The sequence below is a fragment of the Haemaphysalis longicornis genome, unplaced genomic scaffold, assembly GCF_048455015.1.
Source record: "Haemaphysalis longicornis isolate Haplotype H1 unplaced genomic scaffold, Haemaphysalis longicornis Haplotype H1 scaffold_5, whole genome shotgun sequence".
NCBI classification, from domain to species: Eukaryota; Metazoa; Arthropoda; class Arachnida; order Ixodida; family Ixodidae; genus Haemaphysalis; species Haemaphysalis longicornis.
The window spans coordinates 37,172,315-37,197,171 of NW_027526385.1; the positions used below are offsets into that span (position 1 = coordinate 37,172,315).

General features: G+C 48.8%; 1 protein-coding gene across 1 annotated transcript in view; it reads left to right on the forward strand.

Moving 5' to 3' along the window:
• The first annotated feature begins 6,911 nt into the window (after positions 1-6,911).
• LOC144139161 (uncharacterized) overlaps positions 6,912-24,857 on the forward strand; it is a 34,663-nt gene continuing 16,717 nt past the window's right edge. The window contains exons 1-3 of the mRNA XM_077671598.1: positions 6,912-7,070; positions 20,224-20,273; positions 24,038-24,133. Coding sequence (XP_077527724.1) covers positions 6,968-7,070; positions 20,224-20,273; positions 24,038-24,133 — 249 coding nt within the window. The 5' untranslated portion in view covers positions 6,912-6,967. The remainder of the gene's footprint in view (positions 7,071-20,223; positions 20,274-24,037; positions 24,134-24,857) is intronic.

The following is a 24,857-nucleotide window of genomic DNA, read 5'->3' on the forward strand; positions in this document are numbered from 1 at the left end:
AGTTCGTGTGGTATAGTTCATCAAGACGGGCCTCATCCACAGCCTCGCTCCCAGGCCACTTCTCCGTAGAACGTCACAGAATAGGAAGGAAAAAGCCGAGTTGGACCTTCTGTTGATCTGCTGTTTAAACTTTCTGTTGAACTTTTTGTTAAACTTTGCGGCCGCGTGCGTCACCACTTCACAAACCCCTTCGACAGCATCCTCTGAACCTCGTTCCACTCGCTTTCATCCATCCTGTACGACACGGCAGGCGCGTATTCGGCGGCTCCTGCAAATGGACGCTTTCTTAAGCAAAGCCCTCCTCCATCATATCCATCCATCGTAATTCCCATCATCAGCATGCCCCCTCTGTGGGAATGCTTTCTGGGTGCATGCTGATGGCAATAACCAACCGAACTTGGACAAGACAGAAAGCATCCCCCTCACATACTACAACACTACGGATTGACACCTTCTTATTGGCCTGCGGGTCCACTCTGGCTCCGACCAACGCATTAAAAACAACACTCCAACACTGCCTCAACCAAGTCCTAGACCACATCGAATCTTTGGGGCTCCAGTGCTCACCGCAAAAATCTGCTCTTCGGCCGGTGGCCACCGCGCTTCTCTGAACACTTGCTTGAATAAGGTCTCTCTCTCTCTCTCTCTCTCTCTCTCTCTCTCTCTCTCTCTCTCTCTCTCTCTCTCTCTCTCTCTCTCTCTCTCTCTCTCTCTTCATCGCCAGGAGCCCCATGTTGACCCCCGTCGGCAGGTTCACCTCGTGCGGCATCGGCGACCCTCTAGGCACTGATGTTTCCATCTCCTTTGGAATTGTCCCCACAACCCCTTTCCCCCCTTACCAGATGGTGGGCACTGGGCTGAGGCGCTGGGCAGCTCCGACCTGTCTACCCAACGGGTGGTCACGGCGAGGGCTGCGGCGGTCACCGGTACGCCGGTCACCACGCCCCCCTAAGGGGCCTTTAAAGGCTCAATAAAATGTTTGTCCTCCTCCTCCCCTGCCGGGCACGCGATCTTCGCAATTGCTGCGACCATAACTTCATCTTCTCTTGTACCACCGATTTTCTGTACATCACAACGCGCGCGTTTAAAGCATGAAGAGGTAAGGCTTTCGACATTTAAAAAATGTTCTGCAACACCTTCCTTGATACAGAGAAAGCATGACTCGTTCCCGGAACGACGAGGGGCGAAGTGGATAACGTGCCTGCATAGTGTGGCTGAGCCTCATATACTCGGCTTCGAAAAGAGCTATCACGACGACAATGTTCCTTCAGTGTGAAAAAGCCTACTCTCGATCAGGTATACATAGTTAAACAGCACGCAATACTTTTTCGTCACGGAAGAAGATGGATGCCTGCACGCATAAGCGGGGACGCCCGCTGCCGGCTGCTCCGCATGCGCCTCGACTGCTCGAATGTGGCGGAGCGCCTGCACCGACGACACGGGTGCAAGAACTCCCCTGCATGTACGGACTGTTCGAAACGAGAGACGCTGGAGCACCTACAGTGCTTCTGCCCCCACCACGCGGGCCCAATTGCGGAGCTCCACCGAGCGCTCCAACGTCAAGGCCTTCCCAGCGCCGGCATAGAGGACCTTTTTCTCTCGAAGGGACCTGCGGCAACCCAACGGGGAGTCTTCGCGCGTCTGCACCATTACCTGGAGATGACCGGACTCACGCAGCGGCTGTAGCATTGAACTGCAGCGACTGACTGATGTGTTCGGACTGACAGCCTTATCTGTTATTTTTTATCTTCTCTTTATATCTTCCTCTGTCTCTCTACTTTATCCTTTCACTCACCCTCTACTTCCCTTCCCCTACACTGAGTCGTATGCAGATGAGCTCCCTGCAGAGCTGAAAATAGCCCCGAAGCACTACCTTTCCTTTTCGCTTCCCGCAAACCACAACGATGCCTGGTTCCAAACGAACATTTATCCATTTAATCATTGCGTATATCCATGAACATAAGTTCACTCAATTAGACAAAACCGACTTCAGGCATTTTTTCCCCTCTCCGAGCTCCGAAAGTGTTGTTTGTGTGTTCATGATTCTCCAACTTCGGTGCCATCTAAAACACGGGCACGGTCGCTGCCAGGGTACCATAGGAAGTTCTGTCATATTGCCGATATTGTGGTCCATAAACGTTTGCTTCTTACTGTACGTCGTGACGCATCGCCATCATTGCCGTTACCGCAGTGGCTGAGGAGTAGACAGCGCAACGGAATGACATGACAATCTCTTCTAGAGCAGCAGAATTACGGTCCCTACCATGATGAGTGGAAATTGCGCAATCTGCTCATAACTCCAGCTATAAGCATGCTGTTAGGTGTGCCCGTGCGTTGAGTAACCCGCCATCGTAACTTTGTTCGCACCAATTCACTGCAAAGATGAATTATCCCCCAATGGTCGTGTGAGATGGCCATGCACCGTTCCGCTCTACGACTGTGCTCTACGACTTGCCCTACGACTGTGCAAGTTTTGAATGTCTGCGATCTTCTTCAAGCAAGCGCCGACGTAGTTCCCAAAAGAACCACGCTTTTTCATCTACCGTTTCCCGCTTGCGGGTCTTTGTTACGCCCTCGCAAATGACATAAAAATATCAAGACTATTACAACATATAAGCGTCACCTTCACGCGTAACGTAAGAAAAGGCAACATCTGTCAGAATCCCAATCAGCGTTGACTTCAGGAAAGGGTTGAATCGCAAGGGTCGCCGAAAATGTGCTGTGTGCCGCTGCGAAGAGTTACGACCGGCGAGGTCGCTTCCCCGTTTCACTAAATCTGTGCACCACCGCAGAGGCTACGACAGAAATCAGCCAATTAGCAAAGCGACCGCTGATGCATCAGCCAATCGGAGTAGCGGACGCACTGAGCCCCGTATTCATTCGCGACATCCGCGCACGCGTCGTCTGCTATCCCGTAGGGACTCCTTTCCTTTGCGCATCTATTTTCACCGCCTCTCTACGCCTAATAGCTTCAACAACGCTGCACCGAATTAGTGAAAAGAAGCGTGCATCCGGAGACGCCGCTCCGCTAAAGGGGAAGAGTGGAGAAGTAAGGGAAGTGTTTGCGGTGCTTTTAAACAAAATTAACAACCAACGCAGCTTCTCCGAAGAATGGTCGTGAAATGCACGCGAGCTCCGCTTTATGAGACAACTCCGTCACCGTCCTACCTTTTCGCACCACAGAGCCGTCGTAAATGCCTTTCCTTGAAATCACAGCGCGGAGACTGAAGCCGTTCTGAACTGTCGCCTAGCGTTCTTGCGTCAGCTGCGAGATGGTTTGAATCAGACGGGGACGTCCAGGTGGGAAATTTTGTCCTCCGTTGCAGCAGTATTAGACGACACAGCGGGTGGAAGCTTAGGGCAGTCTGTGGGGGGCGTTAAGACGTGAAAGAAACACTCTACATAGGCCTAGAACTGATGATGCCGGCAGACGTTCGACAATAATATTGACGCCATAGAGGTGGAGTTCTTCAAAGGAATAAGACGAGCAGTTTTGCTACAGCCAGGTGGTAAGTCTTCCGTATTCTTTTCTCTTCCAGCGACCCCGTTCCCGCACCGTCTGCACATACGGAGGGTACAGTCAACACGTTTTTCTCCAAACCGTCGTGTCATGATTAAACGGTGCCGTTTCGCAAATGTATTTCAGAAAGAATTTGGTAAAATGTACTTTTATCGAAATTCGTTTTTGCCAGCCATTTTATCCCAGGGAAGCAGGCGGCAGGAGATTCAGCGCATATCGACGAAAGTGGGTTTTGAGGTATCGAGCTAAGTAAGCTCACATAAACGTGAACACGCAATGTTTCAGACCGATGAGGACGTTTCCACATATGCAGGGCAGGTATGGGGGTGGGGTCGATGAGGCGGCTGCATGGTTCTGCCGATCATAAAAAACGACCGATAATTATGTGCCCGTGGCCTAAGCATTCTCTTGCAGAAAAACAAAAATCAACGGGAAAATTAAACAAAATACCCACAAGGCCACTCGATCCTTTTAATTTGTATTTCTACTGTCTCCTTGTCGCACCCTTCATTCTTGTTCCTATTGTGGGTCCGGACCCCTTCACCGCTCGAAATCGCATCCTGTTTACGATGCTGGATGTAGGGCACCAAAAAGGAGGCAAAAATATTTTGTCCACAATAAAGGTGACGTCATCAATCCAGCGAATTAGGGCGTCTCATGCCATCTGCTATCACTAATGGACTCGTTTTTGTCAGGACCCAGGTGAAAACCGTCACGCTGTCCTATCTGTCATCACAAATGGTCTCGTCTCCATAAAGACCCCGATGAAGACTAGGCTAAATAGTTGCTTTTCCACAAGAAGAACCTGTGTGCAGGGGTGCACCCTTTACAGGGCGCTTGCTTCTTTGTATACTTGCGTCATTTCCGTGACGGATATATATATGCCGTAAGTCAAATCTTCGTGAATCCCAGAATAAAACACTTTCGTGTTAAAAGTTCTTTCTAGTCCGCGGTTGGAGCCCGGGACGACCACCACTCCAGGATAGGTGCTCCACTAACTGAGCCACCCAGGACGCTAGACCTTCTTATAGCGCGAGTGTGAAGTCATCGACAACTTTCAATGAGGGTCCCCTTAGGCATGCTTAACCTGGGCTTAGATTTAGACGTATTTAGGGTTAGGGGTTAGGCTTAGCCGTAGTCTATTAACACCCGTCCCATGTACTTTTGTAGCAAAGTCGAAGACAAAGAGGGCAATACGAAAGGGACACAAGAAAGTTGACATTTTTGGCTATATAATGTCCCTCAAAGCGTTTAGGTAAAGTAAAATTATCTCACTTCGTATTTTGAAACAGACCGTATCATTACCCGTCCTCAGTGTAACTCGGCGTTTACATTACCTGAAGAAGTATATTTCTTGTGGGCTTCTTGGTATGTACTTCACATTAAAAAATTACCATCTCTTCCTAAAGAAATCTGAGAGAAGAGTGAAAGATAAAGGTGCGTCTAACATTCCCCGAAAGTGCGTCCACTAGATCGTCAAACCTTCGAAGACCTAAATCGCAATTGGAGAATGAACCCGTGCGATGATTTTCCACGCGTTAAGTAAACGCATCTTCGAACAATCTAAACGTAAACCGATACGTGGTTTACGAGATAAAGGTATTTCATGATGAATGCGTGCATGGTCTTATCTAGAGCCATTCCTTTTTCGCGATTTTCAACCGTTTTGACACAATGGAAGCCCGGTTCCACGCACGTGCCGTGTGTGACCTTACCAGATCTTATCAGAGCTTTTCGGTCGACCAACCGGTCTAAGGAGAAATCCGTTAGTTTTCTGACAGGATGCCATTGGTCCCACTAAGAAAGCTTTCGCTTTAAAATACCACGATGAGGTAATGCAGGCGATACGAGGTTGGCGCTGTCCGGCCCTGTATCACCCAGTCTCACCTCGCCTTCTCTGTATTATCGTAGCGCTATTTTTCGAACTCTGCATGAAGTACACGTTGTCGAGACACTGAGCCAGATGCAAGGGCTGTTCTTTCTTCTTTCAAGGTTTTGAGGGGGTGGGGGGAGGATAGGAGAAAGGGACCCGAAACTGTCTGGCTTTGCGTGCCGACACCTCATCAGGTCCAAGGGCTGTTGCCCGTTTTACACCTACATCGTCGTGCCTTGAAATGCATTACTGTGCGGGGTAGACCTGGCTAAACGCGAAACAATTCTCAATGCCTTGCCTGCCATCACGGGAAACATCTCCCTGAATCGTAAATATGTGACCGGTGAACCACGGTTTAAAGGGCCCTGCAGCACTTTCAATAAGCGCTTTCACTCTCTCCTTCGCGTCTGGAAGCACTGCAAAAGCTACAGTTACCGCCAGCACGGAGCGGCATCGCGTGATTTGCTCGTCGCGCCAGATACGCTTTCCATTTCTGCTTATAAAGTTGCTATCGAAAAGCGTTCAATGCTGCAACTAAAGAAAATCGGCCAGCAGCCGCTTCGTGGCCTTAATGACGTAATTCGAGCGGTCGATCGAGGAACACCAAGACCTGGAAAGAGGGAAGAATCTTTTGAGCGAGTTTCGATTGATTTGATTGATTGTGGGGTTTAACGCGCCGACGCAACGCAGGCGATGAGGCGCGCCGTAGTGGAGGGCTCCGGATTAATTTTGACCACCTGGGGATCTTTAACGTGCGCCGAAATCTCGTACACACGGGCGTTTTTGCTTTTCGCCTCCATCAGAAAAGCGGCCGCCGCGGCCGGGAATCGAACCCGCGACCTCGTGCTCAGCAGCGCAACGCCTTAGCCACTGAGCCACCGCGGCGGGTTGAGCGAGTTTCCGAGTTATCTGGTGGGCATAGAGCAGTGATTTTTGGCTGAGGTACTTTTCGACCCCCTAATCTAAGTACTGGGTGTGTTGGGTTACTATGTTCTGCAAGCATTTAAGATTTCAAAAAAAGTTGAAAAAAGTGTTGCAGGGTCCCTTTAAGGCACACTTGCTTTTAGATAATGCCCAGTTTGGCGTTTGTACATATAGTGCATGCTGAATAGTAGCAGTACGGCGTCACGACGGCCGTGTGGGGTCACCCGACGTCAGTCAATTAAGCGCACTTCAGAAGCGGACCAGTCCTTTTTACGCACAGATATCCATGCTCGCAGGAAAGAAAAGCAGAACGCGTTTGCTGTGAAATTATGAGGGTCTTCTGCCAGTGAAATCCAGAAAAATAAGAAAGACTGACGCGACAGCGCAGCATTCATTCATACGTAGCCGTTCAAAGGCTGCTTCGGCGTTCGCAAAAAGCTTAGAAGAGCCCAAGGCTTGTCTGTCGCTTTAGGCGGCTTCAATCAACTAGCAACAGTATATATGTTCCCCAGCTGAAAATCATTCATTCTCGCGCTGACAAACCCTCGTGTGTACGCGCACGCCTGCGTCCGCATGCAGGGGAGGCGGCAAGCAGACGACAAGGCTCCGACGTAGCAGACGACGAGAGGCCTAGAATCACAGCCGTGGAGATGGCGGTCAACTTTGTGCTGTCGCTCCCGCTACTGGCAGCACTGTTGCTCGTGTCTTCGGTAGAAGCAAAGATCGAGCAATTGAAAAAGGCCTGCGTCGAAGGTAAGATACCGAGAAGATGGTCAAAGCAGAAACAATCGGTGGTGAGCCACCGTCGGGAAGCGAGATTTCTTTCACTTGTCGGTACAAGCCGGCCACTTCCTGCATGCACCCAGAGCCCTCTACTGATTGGGTTCGCAAACTCCTATTGTTTTGAGCTCACCGTGGTTTTGAGTGACAGCTAAAAAAATCCCACTGTTCGACTTCAGTATACCCTAGTGGTAAAATCATGGGTTCTGGCACGAACGGCCTGGTTGGAGCCCAAGTAGTGCCGAAATTCCTGCAGGACACTTTTTTTTGCTGTAAAATTTTCTGTTGCCTCCACTCCGCGCAATATTTTCGTAAATAAGGTTTGTTCGCGATATCCCGTTCTGACATAGGTACAAGCCAGACACCAGATATGTCTGACTTGTACTTGTCTCAGGTCTCAGAATGGAACATCCCAGTCGTGACAGTTGTAAATAAAACTTCGGGGTTAATCCCTCTGTCGACTAGACGAGCGAACGAAAAATTTAGAGACACTTAAGACTGCTTGCTTGTGGGTATGCGGAAGCACTACATTTTATTTCTACCTGTGCGAAGCAGTATGTCTAATGGTACGGTCTGTCGTGATTATGTCATGTTCTGTCGCGACAATGTCTTCGTCATCAGAGGGATACATGTATGGCGTGTGATCTACGCATCGTAACAGTTGCGATGGTGTCGGCTGCGTATGGTTTTAGCGTGTTTGTTTGTTTGTTTTGGATCACCGTGCGGCATTTTTGTGTTCTGGGGCGTACTTCAGGAAGCGACCACGTTTTGCAGTGGCCTCTGTGGTAGACGCGTCACAGTACATCGCAGTACGGGCAGAAGAGACATACAGAAACGTTGTGTTTGTTTGTTTGTTTGCTTGCTTGCTTGCGTGTTTGTTTGTTTGTTTGTTTGTTTGTTTGTTTGTTTGTTTGTTTGTTTGTTTGTTTGTTTTTGATCACTGTGCGGCATTTCTGTGTTGTAGGACGTACTTCCGCAAGTGACCACGTTTTGCAGCGGTTTCTGATCTAGACGCCTGAGGTAGACGCGTCACGGTACATCACAATACATGTAGCAGCAGAGTCATACAGAAATGTCTTGACAGGTGCGACAGCGTTCCCTCGTTACCATTGTCATAATCATTTCCCAGCTTCATCTTCTTTCCTCTGTTACTCCGTCTGAGAGGCTCGGCCAATCGCCATTGTTAGCTCTTCTTACGATATTAGTGTGCACGTGCTTTGATACTTTTGCAACTAGCATGCTCAAATTACTCTTTCAGGCTTCCAGTGGAGTGGCTTATCCCCTCTTTACCATCGGCAAGATCCTTTCCCCTTCCCGTCGTTTAATTTCCTTTTTGTCTTTGTTTCAATGCATACAGGCAATACACTGTTTGGACACGGAGCCTTCGCGGCTGGTTCTGGTTAGCCTTTACACTAAGTGGGAACACGTTCCATATTATAGCACCGTTGAACCCCATGAGGCGGTCCATAAACTTATGGCATGGTGGTAAGTTAATAAATGCAGCTGTTAGTAGCTTCCCTCGTGTTTCGTGCCAGAAAATTAAGTATTGTGATGGGCAGCGACTTATTAAAACGTATTATTCATTAACTGTCAGGGTTACTTCTATTTCAAATGCCTCATTGAACGGAATGTCCCGCAGCAACTGCAACAATGGGTATGTTTTCAAAAAGGCAAATAATCGAAGTTTTTCAGGCAGACGGTAGGTTATACACAAGTTTTGTACGTACTGCCCCAAGACTATAAACAATATTCAAGATGACTCCGTATAAATGTACCGTAAAGAATCTGTAGAACTTGGTCAAAACATTGACGGGCTTTTTACGACACATGAAGACGATACGCAACACGCATCGCCATTCCGATGAATATTCGATTCAAACCAAGTTCCTAAATACTTGCAGCAACAATTTTTTTTTCGACCGGACATTATTTGAGTATACAGACGGGCAGCCACAATTTCTATCCTTCCTCTTGCAAGACTACAAAATTGGTTCTGTCTATGTTAAGTGTAAGCTTATTCTCTGTGAACGATGCAGGGATACCACCAGGTTCTTACTTAATTTTGCCCTGCAGTTCTTCAAATAGTGTCCCCAACTAAAAACAAAGCCTTTTCACCCCTGTATAATCAAGCTTATGAGCACGTTAGCACTGATAAAAGATCGTTGGCGTATATGGAGAAAGAGATGGGCCCAAGGACTGCGCCTTGCGGAACGCCCACCGCCACACAGTCTGAGACTGACATAAGGTTTTAAAGAGGATAGTCTTGGGCTACTTCAACGCAGAAATTTTAGTCTGTCTGTCTGTGACTTGATTCAGTCACCCGGCCAAAATGAAGCACAAGCTTGGCAATAGTTTTATTACCCAGAGCTAAATTTAAACGGCTAAGTCCGGTGGCATTAATGCTCATACTTGTAAACATTGTTGAACAAGAACAAGACATTACGCAAATATACGGCAGGACATGAACACATCAGTGATATTTGCAGTGTTCCCTTATTTGAAAAAAAATAGATGCTTGGTTTGTGCGATAGAAAATGAAGTTCTACAAAAAAAAAATTTACTCTGTCGCCTGCTCTTGCCCGTGCCACTATAGCTCCAGGCGGCAAGAAATCAAACGGCAAAAGTAACGAAAGGTTCCACTAGATAGGTTCCCCGTTCTGTTTGCCACGCACGTGGAGTAGGACAACGTAGTTTATAGACATTTGAGTGTTTCGATTCACGCGCGTCTCCGCCGTGCGCCAGCGCTGGCATCGATGCACCCGGCCCGGAGCAGTGGAATTCGGTAAATTGAAATTGAATTGAGCAAACCACTACCATGTTATTTGGGAGCAACGAGACGGGAGGGGAATTGCATGAGAGGTGAAGGGAAAAAAAGGTAGGCATTTATACTTGGCAGCGGTGTCAGTCGACTATCGTCGTTCGTCGACATTTTCAAAGAAAGGAGCTGATACATGGCCTTTTTTTTTTTACTTACGACACACTGATTCCGCTTCGAGATATAACTATTTAACAGGTCCGATATTTTTTTCCTAAACCCGTATGAATTCAATTTCTGCAATAATATTATACGATTAACCGTATTAAGTTTTTTTTTCTAAGTGTATACATTAAATACAACAAATGCAATGTCATTATCATCCAATGCTTAAATTATACGTAGTAGACGTGTTTTGCTACTTGTCTAATTATTATGCTCAGATTACTCCTTGGGCTGCAGCGCGTTTCTCCAACACACATTCCCAAGTCAGAGGGCGCAACGTAGCCGAAGATCGGTCATGACACGACTGGTTATGGTTTCTGTACACCGTAAATAAGCGTAAGGATAAGGTTGATGTATGCGTGCAGACCGAATTTGCGCGTTGAGAACGTCGCCTGAAAAATAAATCTATTCTAGCATACGCTCCGTTGAATATTAGAGCGCTTGGGCGGATACACCACAAGTGACGCTTGCTTGTCGCACCTAGGCGCGTGCCAATCGAGTTGCTTCAAAATGGCGCAGTTGAATAACCACTGCTTGAGATGTCAAAAGACACGCAAGCGACCACCATCCGCTCTATTCTGCTTTGGGGGCCACTCCGACACCTTCAACTCGCTCCCTTCCCCTTCCAAGGGCCACTCCGACGCACCCAGTACACTATATACGTTCCGGGAGCAACTCCGGTGCACTCTACAACCGCTACAGAGGTCTCTCCGACGCACCTGGCGCAATTTCCGGGGGCCATTCCGGCGCGCTCTGCTCTAACTGCCGTGAAACCGGCGCAGTATATAATCATTTCCGGGGACTCCACCGCACACTCTACCCCGCTCCGGGAGCGACTCCGACGCAGCCGATGGTTGAAGCTTTCGGGGAAGTGCTTGGTTTGTGTGTGTGTGTGTGTGTGTGTGTGTGTGTGTGTGTGTGTGTGTGTGTGTGTGTGTGTGTGTGTGTGTGTGTGTGTGTGTGTGTGTGTGTGTGTGTGTGTGTGTGTGTGTGTGTGTGTGTGTGTGCGCGTGTGTGTGTGTGTGTGCGCGCGCGTGTGTGTGTGTGTGTGTGTGTGTGTGTGTGTGTGTGTGTGTGTGTGTGTGTGTGTGTGTGTGTGTGTGTGTGTGTGTGTGTGTGTGTGTGTGTGTGTGTGTGTAAAAATGAGCCAGGGCGGGAGGTTTAGCCCTTGCCCGAAAGCATCAACCATTGTCGCAGTGTTAGCAAATATTCTTCACCTCTGAATTCCGCTACATCATCATCATCATCAGCCTATCGACGCCCACTTCAGGGCAAAGGCCTCTTCCATGGATCTCCAATTATCCCGGTCCTGTACTACTGCGACCAATTTATCCCCGCAAACTCCTTGATCTCATCTGCCCATCTGCCCATCTAACGCTGCTACATAATCGAACAATTTCCCCCATGCACGTGCGTACAGTCTTTGCAATATTTTCTAGCTCACGTCACCACTTTCTGGGTCAAAAAACATGAATAAAGCTAACACCAACCCGTAAGACTTGAAGGTATACCGAAGCTGTACGCAACCTTCACGACCATCACGAAGGTTTAATTAGTCAACTACTGCAGCCGATTTGCTTCTTCGCTGCCGCAATGACCTTTTTCTCCATCATTGTTACTATAAGTGTGAGCTTCTTTCATTTTTTTGGAAGGGATAATCATTGGGCATCACTTTGGAGGGGCGTGTGCTATGACGTGTCTTTCTCATCCTGATCAAGTGTTGCCATGATTACTGCGAACGCTGGAGTTGTTTCTTTTCTGCAAATCATGGCCAACCTCCCTAAGTGGGTATGCTTGGCTTGACAAACGTGCAACGGGGACGCTGGGCAGTCATCGCGTGGCACACACACACGAACGCTCGGCATTTTCTTGATTTTAACTGGCCGGGATGAAAAAAATCCCGGGCCATCTCCACTAACGTGGAACCTGAGGAGGAGCGAAGCATACAGTGTGCGCCAGTGTTTCCCACAGCAAAATCGCTGCTAATGGGCAAGCGTCCATCGCAGAGACGAGCGTTTCTGGAGTTTCCTCTAATGAGCAGTGGGAGGAGGCACTGGCGATCTCAGACCAGGAGACCCAAATCTCCCTGGTCACCAGAGCCGCCGACGTCACTGCCTGGCATAAACCGGCAGGTATACAACAGCCTTCTAACCGCACAAAGCTCAATAAAGTGCTCTCTCTCTCTCTCTCTCTCTCTCTCTGGAGCCAACGCACGCCGTTTCCACTCTCTTGCCACACGGCGCGCGCTGATTGGACACCAGAGAGCAATCGTGGGAGGAGCAATCGTGCGCTTACAGAGGCGGTGGTTCCCTCTCTTGCGTTGAATCGGATTTAAGCAATCAAATCAGAGACAGAGTGTGCCGTAAGTTGTCTTCGTGTCAGACGCTGCAACATGCTAAAAAGTATGCTTTACAGTAGAAAACCTGGCGTTTGAAACCAACTTCGAGACGGAATTTAACAAATTTTAGATGCGACTGCATCTCATTCACTCGCCTTGTCCCTCCATACGGCGTTGTTGTTGTCCGTCCACACCCCTCCCCCATTCTCCTCGCCGCGCGAGCTGCGCTCTCCGCCGCTCACCCCCTCTCCTCTCCGATAGCGAACACTCTCTCGCGAGGGGTATTGGATTGGATTCGATTGGGTTGGCTTGGCTTGGATTGGATTTGGATTGGATTGGATTAAAGTGGATTGTGTTGGATTGTGTTGCGTCATAGCCGCGCCACGTTGCGTCATAGCCGCGGTCGTTCCAGCACCGGCGTTCCGATTTCCATCGATGTGTTGAATGGAGCCTAACAATTCTGCTATCGCCCGCGCAACCGTAACAAGCACCGATCACTGTGATAACAGAAATGCTAGCACCACTGAAGACAAGGCTGCGAAGCGGCGTCAACATGATGCTGAACGCAAACGTTTGAAGCGAGCAGCCGATTCCGAACTTCGTAAACGTGATACCGAACGCAAACGGTTGAAGCGAGCAGCCGATGCTGAACTTCGTCAACGTGAAGCCGCTGCCGTACGCGAGAAGCGAGCGGCCGAGCGGCCGCCAACGCCAACGCCGACGCTAGTGCCCCAAGATGCGTCGCATCTCCACAGGGTTCCCCTCGCAGGAAGGTGGGGTAATTTTTTTGTTAATAATGCAATTAAATCTTGATTATTCCTGCATTTTAAATTAGCTTAAATCATGTTAGTTTATTTGGAACCAGTTTTATTCATTATAGACTTGTTTTTTATTGTCGTTTGACAACTTGACTTACCGTGACGACAGGACACGACGACGACAGGAGCCGCTGACAGCCCGACCGTCAAGGTGCTTCTGCCGTAAAAATTGCGTTAGCTGCGGGCACTTCGCCGCAAATCCCGTTTGGCGCTTTTGGCCGATCCCTCTTGTATCCCATTAGGATTATAATGTTGCTGAAGTACGGATTTGTGCGCGGTGACCGTTTGGCGGGATCAATGATTTCCAAGTGTTTCTTTCTGTTATGATCGTCTCAGGGGAAACCCCGGAAGTAAGGACGTTACGAAGGCGCCCAGACAGGGCGGCAGCGCTGAGCGCCGCGAAGAAGGAGCAGACGCAATGCTGGCGTAGAGACCACTGGCTTCCCACGCTAGAAATCGGGGGAGGGTTTATTGTTTACAAGAGCCCTCTCCCTCGTTTGCCCCGCGCCCGAGAAGCGGAGCAGTGGCGGGCACAGGCGGCCCCTCGCTTGCAGCCTCTCGCTTCGTAGTACAGTGGAATACACGAATATAACACTCCTCCCCCATTTGACGAGTTCACCACCTGGGGAGCCCGTCTTCACTGTGCGTAATAGCTGGCGGCTTTCCGTCGTCGGCTCGAGCGCCGAAGATGGCGGTCCGACCCCTCTTGCGGTTCAAGTTTCGTGTCTGGCCCCGTTGCTTGTGAAGCGGGGCTCGGCTGGCGAACGATGCTCGGCGGCTGAGGCGTCGGCATAAACAGTACATCCGGTGTTGTGTTGCCTCCGGCGTCGGTCTGGCCGCTTTCGGCAGCTTCAAGTGTGGTTTGCGGCGGCTCTTCGTCGTCGGAGATAATGCAGGGAGCAATTCCCGGTCGAACGTGGTCCCCATGTCTGTTCCAGACTGTGCCGTCTTGCAGCTCTACCTCAAGTGAAGACGAGCTTGTGGAATTCCGGGCAGTTCCAGGAATCCAAGCAGGGCCTGGGCGAAAGTTTCGTGCGAATACAGGGTCTCCGGGCGAAGGCATAGGGGCCCTGCGGGCATTCTCGTCACAGCGAAGCTTCTGCTTGATTAATTTAAACTCCACGTCTGCTCGCAGGTTCGGATGCAGCCGGTCGAGAGCTGTTTGAAGTTTTCGCCCCATGAGGAGCTCAGAGGGTGTCGACCCTGTCAACGAGTGCTTCGTAGTCCGGTAGGAGAGGAGGATGCGGTCGATGCTCGTCTGGAAATCCCCCGGCTGAGCTTTCTTGAGCTTCGACTTGATGGTTTGGACGACACGTTCGGCGGCGCCGTTCGAAGCAGGATGGTAGGGGGGAACGAGAATTCTGCGAATCCCGTTGCGAGCGAGGAAGTCAGCGTACTTGTCGCTGGTAAACGCAGTGCCGTTGTCCGATACAATTGTATCCGGCAATCCGTGCGTGGAGAAAATTTTTCGCAGGCACTTGATGGTACTCTCCGCAGATGGTGAAGTCACTGGGACCACTTCCACCCATTTTGAAAAGGCGTCGACCAAAACAAAGAAGTAATGGCCTCTGAATGGCCCGCCGAAGTCCACATGTAGTCGCGACCACGGCTTTTTAGGGAACGGCCAGGGAGTCGATTGAACTCTCCTTCCCATGCGCTGGTTTTCTTGGCATGCCTGGCAGTGCTTCACTTTGTCGGTAATGTCTTGGTCAAGCCCGTTCCACCACACGTGGCTTCGCGCGACTGTTTTCATTTTCTCCACTCCAGGATGTGTTTCGTGGAGCAAGCTTAGAACGTCTGCCTGCAGGGACTCGGGAATAACAACACGGGCACCCCGCAAAACGCAGTTCTCGTGAACGCTGAACTCCGTCTGGCATTTTTGAAACAGTGACCATTCTTTTCCTTGCGGAATCTCGTCACCTGACAGTAACGCTCGAAGCAGACGAGACAGTACGGGGTCACGAAGGGTTGCCTTCGAAATAGTCGAAGGAGACAGGAGTCGTGGATAGGATCCTTCAAGCATGAAGATATCTGAGGGCTGAGGGACGTACGTTTTTTGTGCAGGTAGCGGCAGCCGGCTCAAGGCGTCGGCGTTGCTGATGCACGCTCCCGGTCGGTAGATGAGCTGGTATCTGTACGCCGAAAGCGTAATTGCCCATCTAATCATTCGGGGTGACGACCGCTCCGGAATCGGTTTGTCCTGTCCCAGCAGTCCCAGCAAGGGTTTGTGATCCGTCACTACCTCGAAATCATGGCCCCACAGGTATTGATGGAACTTGGTGATTCCAAATATTATGGCCAAGGCTTCTTTGTCGAGTTGGCTGTATTTCTGCTCTGCTGGCAGGAGGCTACGCGATGCAAAAGCCACTGGGTGCTCTCCAGTTTCGTCTCGCTGTGCGAGAACAGCTCCCACGCCGTACGGCGAAGCATCGCAGCTCAGGACGATGGGCTTTGTCGGATCGAAGTGCTGGAGGACGGGTGCGGAAGTCAGCAGCTCCTTGCTTTTATTGAAAGCTTCTTCCTCTTTCGCCGTCCACTTCCACCGCGCGTCTTTCACGAGCAGCAAGTACAACGGTCGGAGCACTGATGACAGGTCTGGCAGAAAACGCCTGTAAAAGTTGATGAGCCCCAGGTAGCTTTGCAGCTGTCGGACGTCCCCGGGACTTGGCGCCTTCAAGACTGCTTCAACCTTCTTCGGTGTTGGGCGCAGGCCCTCTGCGTCGATGACGTGTCCGAGGTACTCCACCTCGTTGGCGAGGAAAGTGCATTTTTCGAGCTTAAGCTTCAGGCCTGCATCTTCGAGTCGTTGCAGGACACGGTGCACATTTGTGAAGTGCTCGGCGTCGTTCTTTCCGGTCACAATGATGTCGTCGAAATACACGGCGACGTGAGGCAAGGCCTGCAGCAAGTTCTCCATTTCTCTCTGAAAAATGGCTGGAGCCGAGGAAACGCCGAAGGGAAGCCTGGTGTATTTAAAAAGACCTTGCGGCGTGTTGATCGTGCAAAGCTTCTGCGATTCTTCGTCCAGCTCCACTTGTTGGTACGCATCCTTCAAATCAAGCCTCGTAAACTTATGACCTCCGGAAAGCTTGGCCCACAGGTCCTCGACTCTCGGCACTGGGTACTTTTCTAGCACCGCGACAGGATTAATCGTCAGCTTGAAATCTCCGCACACGCGAATGCTGCCGTCTTCCTTCGCAACTGGAACGATCGGGGCTGCCCATTCAGACGTTCTGACAGGTACGAGTACTTCTTCGCGTTGCATTTTTTCCAGCTTTTCGGCAACCCTGTCCTGAAGTGCGAACGGAATTGTGCGGGGCTTGAAAAACTTTGGAACTGCACCTTCCTTTACGAATAGCTTGGCTTTCACTCCCTTGAGGGTTCCAGGACCTTCGGAGAACACGCTCTTGTAGCGCGAAAGCAGCTCGTCCACACTCGAAAGTGACTTGATGGACTGAACTTCGGTGAGGTCTAGATCGAGAGCACTAATCCAGTTCCTTCCTAGGAGTGTAGGACACTGGTCAGGGGCGAGAAACAGCGGCAAGGTCGCTTGACGGTTGCCAAACTGTACCGGAACGGTAACTTTACCCTTGACAGGCGTTACTTTTCCGCAGTAGCTTCTGAGAACAACGTCCGAGGGCTCTATTGTTAGCTCAGGAAAGCGCTCATGAAACGCTTTTTCTCCCATGATGGAGACGCTGGCCCCCGTGTCGAGCTCCATTCGAAGCGATTTTCCGGCTACTTCAACAATTGCGAAAAATGGCGGGACGGTTCCGGAACTTTCCATTGACCACGTTTCGTATGTCGGTGTCCGACAAGGCGAAGGAATTTCCGCGCTCCCTACAGCATTCACTGGATGTCCTCTTTTCTTGAATCCTTTGTTCAAGTGATTTTTGCTCTCATCGTCAAACGCTTTCTTTGAACGGCATACTTTGGCTAGATGCCCCACCTTACCGCATGCGCCACATCGTGCTTTAGCATGCTTGCAAGCAGTTGCGTAGTGCGCATCTCCACAGCGGTAGCAAGTTATCTGCCGTTGTCCCGGCGCCCTCTTCACGACATGAATTTCTTGGGTCTCCTCCATGCTCGGTTTTCTCATCAACATGCTTGAGTCATTCTTCGCGGTCTCCATTGCAACGAGGAGTTTCACCGCAGAGTCAAACGTTAAATTCACTTCTTCGAGCAGGCGGCGTTGCATTGTTGCGTCAGCTATGCCGCAAACGAGTCGGTCACGAAGCATGTCCGGTAGGAAAGTGCCGTACTCACATTCTGAAGAAAGCTTCTTCAAGGCTGCGATGTAGTCGCTGACAGCTTCTCCGGGTTGGCGGGTGCGACTGTTGAATTTGAAGCGTGACACCACGACGGAGGGCTTGGGCACGTAGTGGCTCGACAGCACGGTGAATATCTCGTCTATCGGCACTTCGTCGGGAGTCTTCGGAGTAAGCAGGCTCCGCAGCAGCGAGTAGGTTGCGGGTCCGCAGCAGGTCAGGAACACCGATCTTTTCTTCGCGTCCGGAACGTTGTTGGCATCGAAGAAAATTTTAGCGCGCTCCAGGTACTCCGTCCACGCCGCTCCTTCCCCGTGAAAAGGTTCCAAGGCACCGTAGGTGGGCATGGTTGAACACGAACGAAGTATGTGCAATGACTTGCACGAAAACTGAATTTACCCTCGTCGCCAATATTGTTATGATCGTCTCAGGGGAAACCCCGGAAGTAAGGACGTTACGAAGGCGCCCAGACAGGGCGGCAGCGCTGAGCGCCGCGAAGAAGGAGCAGACGCAATGCTGGCGTAGAGACCACTGGCTTCCCACGCTAGAAATCGGGGGAGGGTTTATTGTTTACAAGAGCCCTCTCCCTCGTTTGCCCCGCGCCCGAGAAGCGGAGCAGTGGCGGGCACAGGCGGCCCCTCGCTTGCAGCCTCTCGCTTCGTAGTACAGTGGAATACACGAATATAACACTTTCTAAATGGAGAGCTTACCATGGTTTGCACGAGTACGAATTGGTTACGAGTGTAGGTCGAGCTCTGCTCAGAAATGCTAACAATCTAGTTATAACCAATGTTGATTTATTGTATCTTTGTTTGTGTCTGTCTTTGCCTTTTTTCTACTAGTCGTTTTTTGCTTGTCTTCTTTCTCGCTAATTTTTTTCTCTTCTTTTCCCTTTTTTCTCTGTATTCAGTTATCGCTATCAACGAGTACTTTTGACAGCAGTTTTGGCCCCTACTGCCGGGCGACGCCGCACAAACTCACGTGTTGGCTTTGGCGGGGCCATTTTACCTCTATATGTACTCCTTGATAATAAACAAACTATTATTATCCTCTACTCACGGCACTAAAGGTAAACGGAAGGGTCCTAGAGGAGTGTATGCACGCGTGTGTACGAATGCAGCCATCATGTTCTTATAATACCCAATGTATTTATGAGTTATCAGTCATTTACTTGAAAGAGATGTTAATCTCGATATTTATTTTTAAGCCTTAGTTCTTTTTTTAATGCGAAGGCAGTATGCAACTATCTCGGTTCAAAATACGGCATCCATGGTACACAAACAGGCTGACTTCTCAAAAGGATAAAAAATATCGATGAATGTTTGAAATGAAGAAATTAAGCTGAAAATACAACTGGGTCGACCTTGCACCGGGTGGGATTCGAACTAGGGTCTTCCGGAAAGCAAGACGAGCAAAGAACGCCCGAACAACCGCCGTTTTTTTTTTTTTTTTTTTCTGTATTGCATGGGAGAATACTCTCAAACATGACAGTACGAGGACTATACATAGTCACGCAAACAAGAATACACTGGACTTCTGAGAAGCACATATACATCAAAATTCAGGCAAACGCACACAAGCGTTCAAAAGAGGGAACCAGTCAGGTGGTCGGTCAAGCGAATCATACACACTATGTACTAATGCCAGAGTTTCTCGGAAATATGACTTTGATGATCTTGGTGGATCAGCATGCCTAACACATAAGCGACACAGTTTTCTTTTCTTTTCACATGCTATTTAATGCACTACGAGACAATGTAAGAAATGATATTTCCAGCAAATATTTACCTCTATATACAAAAGTGAGTAAGCACAATTCAAGATATAAGAACAAAAGTAAACCTAAAAAGCAATTGTATGCCTATACTTGGAGGGGGGGGGGCGGCAACGATGAACATCTCATAATAAACTAGGGGTATCAGTCAGAGCACGAGTCATTTTGGTCGCGCACATCTTCAAGATAAATGACAATTTGCAAAAATGTGATCTCGTAGACATTATGTGTTCAGCGTGTATATACAGCACTCGATAATTGTAGCCCACTAAAGGTCTGCCCGGCGAATTCGTTGTGGTCTTCGACTTAGCAACCTGCGTTGGAGACACGGACTTTCTACTACAGGAAACATTTTAGTGGTGTAATTACACAAGCAACAACTTTAGGTGAGCAAGAAAGCAGGTTCCCGCTAATAGTGTGTACGTACCGCGTATACGTTCAACGGAACACTGGAAACATCTGGAACGTTACTTCCGCATCTCGCTGTTTCTACGGACTAACCTCAATAACTTCAGTTTCCGGCGTACCTGAAACAAACGCAGTTCTAGAGAACTAAGCGACGATAAATTTTAATTTCGGGCAACCTGCCTCGCTCAGCGAGAACGCCATCAAGGCAAGGCGTCCCTTCACACCCCCAGCGAGACGCTTTTGCATATTGGAGATGCAGCTATACGATCCGACGGAAGTTGCTGTCTCACGCTTTTACAATATTAGTAGTTCAACACTCTTGCCGCGCGTTATTTGGCTTGAAAGGTGGCGCTTCGGCTCCGCGCTAACGCCCCTCAAGAAACAACAACGACCGTACAAACCAGGACGATAAAGAGAGCGAGACACAGCACCCGTGTGTTTTGCTCTCCCTCTCGTCCTGGTTTGTTTGTTATTTTAGCTGTGAATTCAAGCGTACTTTTTAACGACCTTCATTTCTTTCAACCCTTTTTGAAATTTCAGTGGAAAAGGTCGCCGATCAATGCGCCCGGAAGCACTACGCCCCATACAAGGTGAGATACAGAGCACTGGCGTTCAAAGCGCTTCATGCAGATACGGTATTTCTCTTTAGCGAACGCCTCAGATGACACCTTATTTACGACCGTGTGAAACAGACGGTCGAAAGCATCGCTAAGGGGGATTCCTTTTTTGAGCAGTAGAACCCATTCAGGGAAGTCCTTGACGACTTCACCGGAACTTCTGCAGGAGCTCGAACATCCCCGGGCACAATTGTATGCGTTGCATCGTGGAAATAACACAGTATATATGAGGGACCCGGAAAACTAAACGAACGGCTTCTTTTATTTAACATTTTGAACATTTGTTTATTTGCCCGTGCAGTACACGGACGGGAACCGTGGAAAAAAGTCGCGATAGAGCAGGTTTAATGACCCATTGGCCCCATTAATAAGTGGCAGCAAGTGGAAACTTACACAAAGAGAGAGAGAGAGAGAGAGACTTCTTCGTGGGAGTGGAGTGGAGAGAGAGAGAGAGCACAGCATTGTGGGAGGGGAGCCTTCTTGCAGGTAGCCATGCGCCGCCCTGGGTGCTACCGCTCTTTCAACCAGCAGGAGCTGATCGCAAATGCGGGAGCCGGACAGCAGCGTCTCCACTGCTCGAGGGAATTTATTTATTTATTTATTTTTCATTTATTTATTTATTTATTTATTTATTTATTTATTTATTTATTTATTTATTTATTTATTTATTCATTCATTCATTCATTCATTCATTCATTCATTCATTCATTCATTTATTTATTTATTTATTCATCCATTCATTCATTCATTCATTCATTCATTCATTCATTCATTCATTCATTTCGGTACCTTCAATGTGCATGGGGCGCTACAGAAGGGAGTTGGTTTTGGTACAATTAGTGGGAAAAAAGAACTACGTAAAAGAGCCGTTTTCACGGGAAAAAATGCGAAGCCATAAATGCAAAAACAAGAGCAACTCACTAAAAATTTATGCAAATATATGCAAATACACAGAATTAATAAAAAAATAACACTGTAAAGCACGGGCCAAAGTGCCATAAGCTAGGGGAACACACAGAACGACACTTGTACAAAATAGCAAAAGAAATTGTGAATGCCACGAGAAGATTACGTATACAAACACACAAAGCAATGAACACACAAGAGGACACTATTATAGCACAGATAAATGCCGTTCAATTTCTGAGCGAAATGCGCGCGCATCGGTGACAGTAGCTATCGCGCTTGGCAGGTGTTTTCAATCGTCTGGTGTTTTAGGTAGCAAGGAATGGAAACGCAGCTTAGTACGACAATGAGGGATGTTCACTTTGAATGGGTGATCTATGCGCGACGATGTGTATGCTGGACTGGACGATATGTATCCTGGAATGGGGAGGGAGTGGAGGTGGCAAATCAGGGTTCTGGGTGCGTTCAAAGACAAGTGCACGAGTTCCGAATTGCGCAGAAAATGTTCATTAGGGTTCGTGTTGATTAGGAAACATCGGGTGCAACAGCGTTGGGTGTGAATACGTGTTTATTTGCATGAGTCTCAGAGTGATTTCTTGGGTCTTCCCTACGAAATAACCCCTACCGACATTCTGGACACGGGGGTAAGCGCCTCAGTCGTTCTGCCAATGATATACTCAAAAAGAAATTAAAAAGTAAGCACTTACCAGGCAAAATCGAAATAAAATTTGTACTCACCGGTTTCGCTGCTCATTCTTGTCTTTAGTGCGAGTGTCTCCGAATGCATATCTTTTCGTAATGGTTACTTTTCCGGGAGAGCGGCATGCTATCTCATCATCATCATCATCATCCGCGAACGATTCCGTCACTGCCATAGAGTTTCTTAGTAAGTATACTAGAGAGGAAACTGCGCCTTGTAAGCCATGTCGTCGTGGGGGTTCATGGGAAGACCCCCTTTTTGGCTTGGGCTTGGCATGACAATTGGGTTCTTAAACGGTTTTTGGAATTTGCTTTCTTCACTATGCATTAACACGCTTACGAGCTACAAGGAAGCCGAAATCCTCCCTGTTCTGTGGTAGCCGTGTTCGGTGAAACAGCAGGCAGTGCGTGATCGCACCTGACGTTGCTCATGCCGCAGTCGAAGGACGCATGACTGAGCGGGTAATAAGCCGCCGCGAAATTTGTAGCCGACGAAAAGAAGAAACATAACGTACTTCGACGTAGACAAGATACGGCCACGGAGATACGACAGACACGGGCGCTGGTATGCGTCCTATCTTGTCATCGCGCACGACTGTTTAACGCCACGTTTTCTTTTTTCATGTTAAACTAGTTGGCGGTCGGTGCACCGGTTCACCACAAAGGCAACGTTTTAATAGGCACGCTCACAAAACTTTCCAAACTCTTCAAGCAACTTATTTGCAATAATGGTAAAATTAATAAAATCAGAGTCTCTAATGAGTTCCCCCCCCCCCCACCCAACTATTAACCTTGTTCGTGACTACAACCTTGGCCTGCGGAATAGCAGGCACAACCGTTCCGGCAAAAATACGCTTTACTTCCCTTTTCCTTAGTTTTAAAACAGCCTGTTTTTATTTTGCACTTACATAATTGTACACTATTCTTCGCGTTTTTTTGGCACTTTGTTTAAATTTGCGGTCACTAAAACGTTTTAATCCAAGCAATGATGAAACTATGTATAATTGCGGTCCATGACGACTCAGACGGCCTTGATGTGGGCCGCATAGACGCTGGCGCCAGATTCCTCTCTAGTGTATATAGTAAGAAACTCAATGGTCACTGCAGTGTTGAGTGTTTTGCCAACGCCAGGTATCAGCGCGCGCATTTGTTATAGTATAGTGCTGTTCCGCCAGGTGTCAGCATGCATAGGCCGTTACTGGTTTGCTTGACTCCTCATAAGGGATGGCATCGGTACGCCGAGGTTGCAAAAAAAAAAAAAACTATGGTTGATTTCTCTGTCATAAGAATCGGTGAAACACAAAAGTGAAATGTGGGGAGAAATCTGCAGGTGAGCATGATTTGCGGGTCGGCGGCTGTCTTGTGGGTGTGCTTGGCGAGCGACGTCCTGCTGGCGGGTCGCTTCGGCAAAGGTGTGCTGGCGTAATTTCCGCGGCGGATATGACGTCAGTGAAACCTGGGTGTATACCGGCATAAAGCACTTTCGTGCTAAGATATAAAACCAGAAAACGAACAACCCTAAGTATAACTTACTCTTTAGTACTGAAGGTTGCTTCCGAGCAAGAAGACCCTGTGTGCAGGGGTGCACCCTTTACAGGCCGCTTGCTTCGTTGCGCTGGCGTCATTTCCGTGAAGGATACGACGTCAGTGAAATATCTCTATATCCCGGAATAAAACACTTTCGTGCTAAAAAAAGGAGAGCGAAGGTAAAACATTTAAACTATGGGCAATTCGTGGCTCAGAGCTGGCCAGAGCTGCCTTCTTTAGCACGCATTGATCGACGTTGTTGTCTGCAGAGGGGCGTACGAGGTGGAAACCCCAAGTAGCGTAGTAAGGGCTAGAGGGCCTTCCACATTTATTGCAGTATTTTATTGTATTGATATCGCTAGCCGTGTTTTCTGGGGAATGCGTTCGTCTGTAATTGTGCGAATGTTCCCCCTTCCAAAGCCGTGAGATTAAAGAGGAGACCGCAGGGGAACAAAAAGTAATTTTCCACTCAGCCTAGTGCCAAATAATTCGTCGCCATCGTGTCGGCCCCTACGAAAGGTGCTGTCTCGGTACTCCTACCACAGTAAATTTTTGTCACCCCGTGCCCTGTGCACACCAACGCCTCCACACGTGTCTTTTTGCAGCTGCAACAGAGCAAGACCCAACCGTACGTGAAGAAGTGCTTCTCCAGCAGAGCGCACGTCACGGACTTGATGCTGGACTGCGCCGAACCCATGGCGGTGAGCAAACGTTTACGATCTGATCAACGACACTCCATGCCCATGCGGCTATACTAGCCAGTCACTTCCTGTGTAGGCTGGCGCCATATAGCGGTTCGCTGTGAGCACTCCCGCTTTTCTCTTGAGCAACTCCTGAAACGAGCCTGCACGTTCGGCCCTGTGGCCTCGAGTCTGGGGTTCTGACGCTAACGGGCTGGCGTCGAGCCCTAGCAATTATAATACCCGTGCCACATGTACACAAAACACGGCATTGTGTGAAGGAAAGTTTGACATCCACCTAAATGCAGCCATACGGCTACAAAGGAAAGCTACAAAGGGTTCGAATTCTGGACCAGGACGAATTTTTCTTCAACTGCGAAGTTTATGAGAAAGCTGTATAGCTTTCCTTTGTAGCCGTATGGCTGCATTCAGGTGGATGTCAAACTTTCCTTCACAGAAACTTACTCCACCTTGGGGATTTCCCCTAAATCTGGTCGATTAAAACACGGCATTAAGTGTTTAAGGCGTTAAGATACCGAATTACATTATGTGGGCGGTTCGTGCTACACGCGAAAACGCAAAGGCATTAAATGTGTTGGGCATGACGGTGATCAAGACCAAAAAGAAAAATGCACTCACATTTTATGTTTTTAACGTAGAGGAAAACGTCTTACAAGGGTTAAAAATGTTTTTCGTGAAAGGAAAAGTTATGAGAAATAGTGTTTTCTAAAAAAATGGTGTGAGC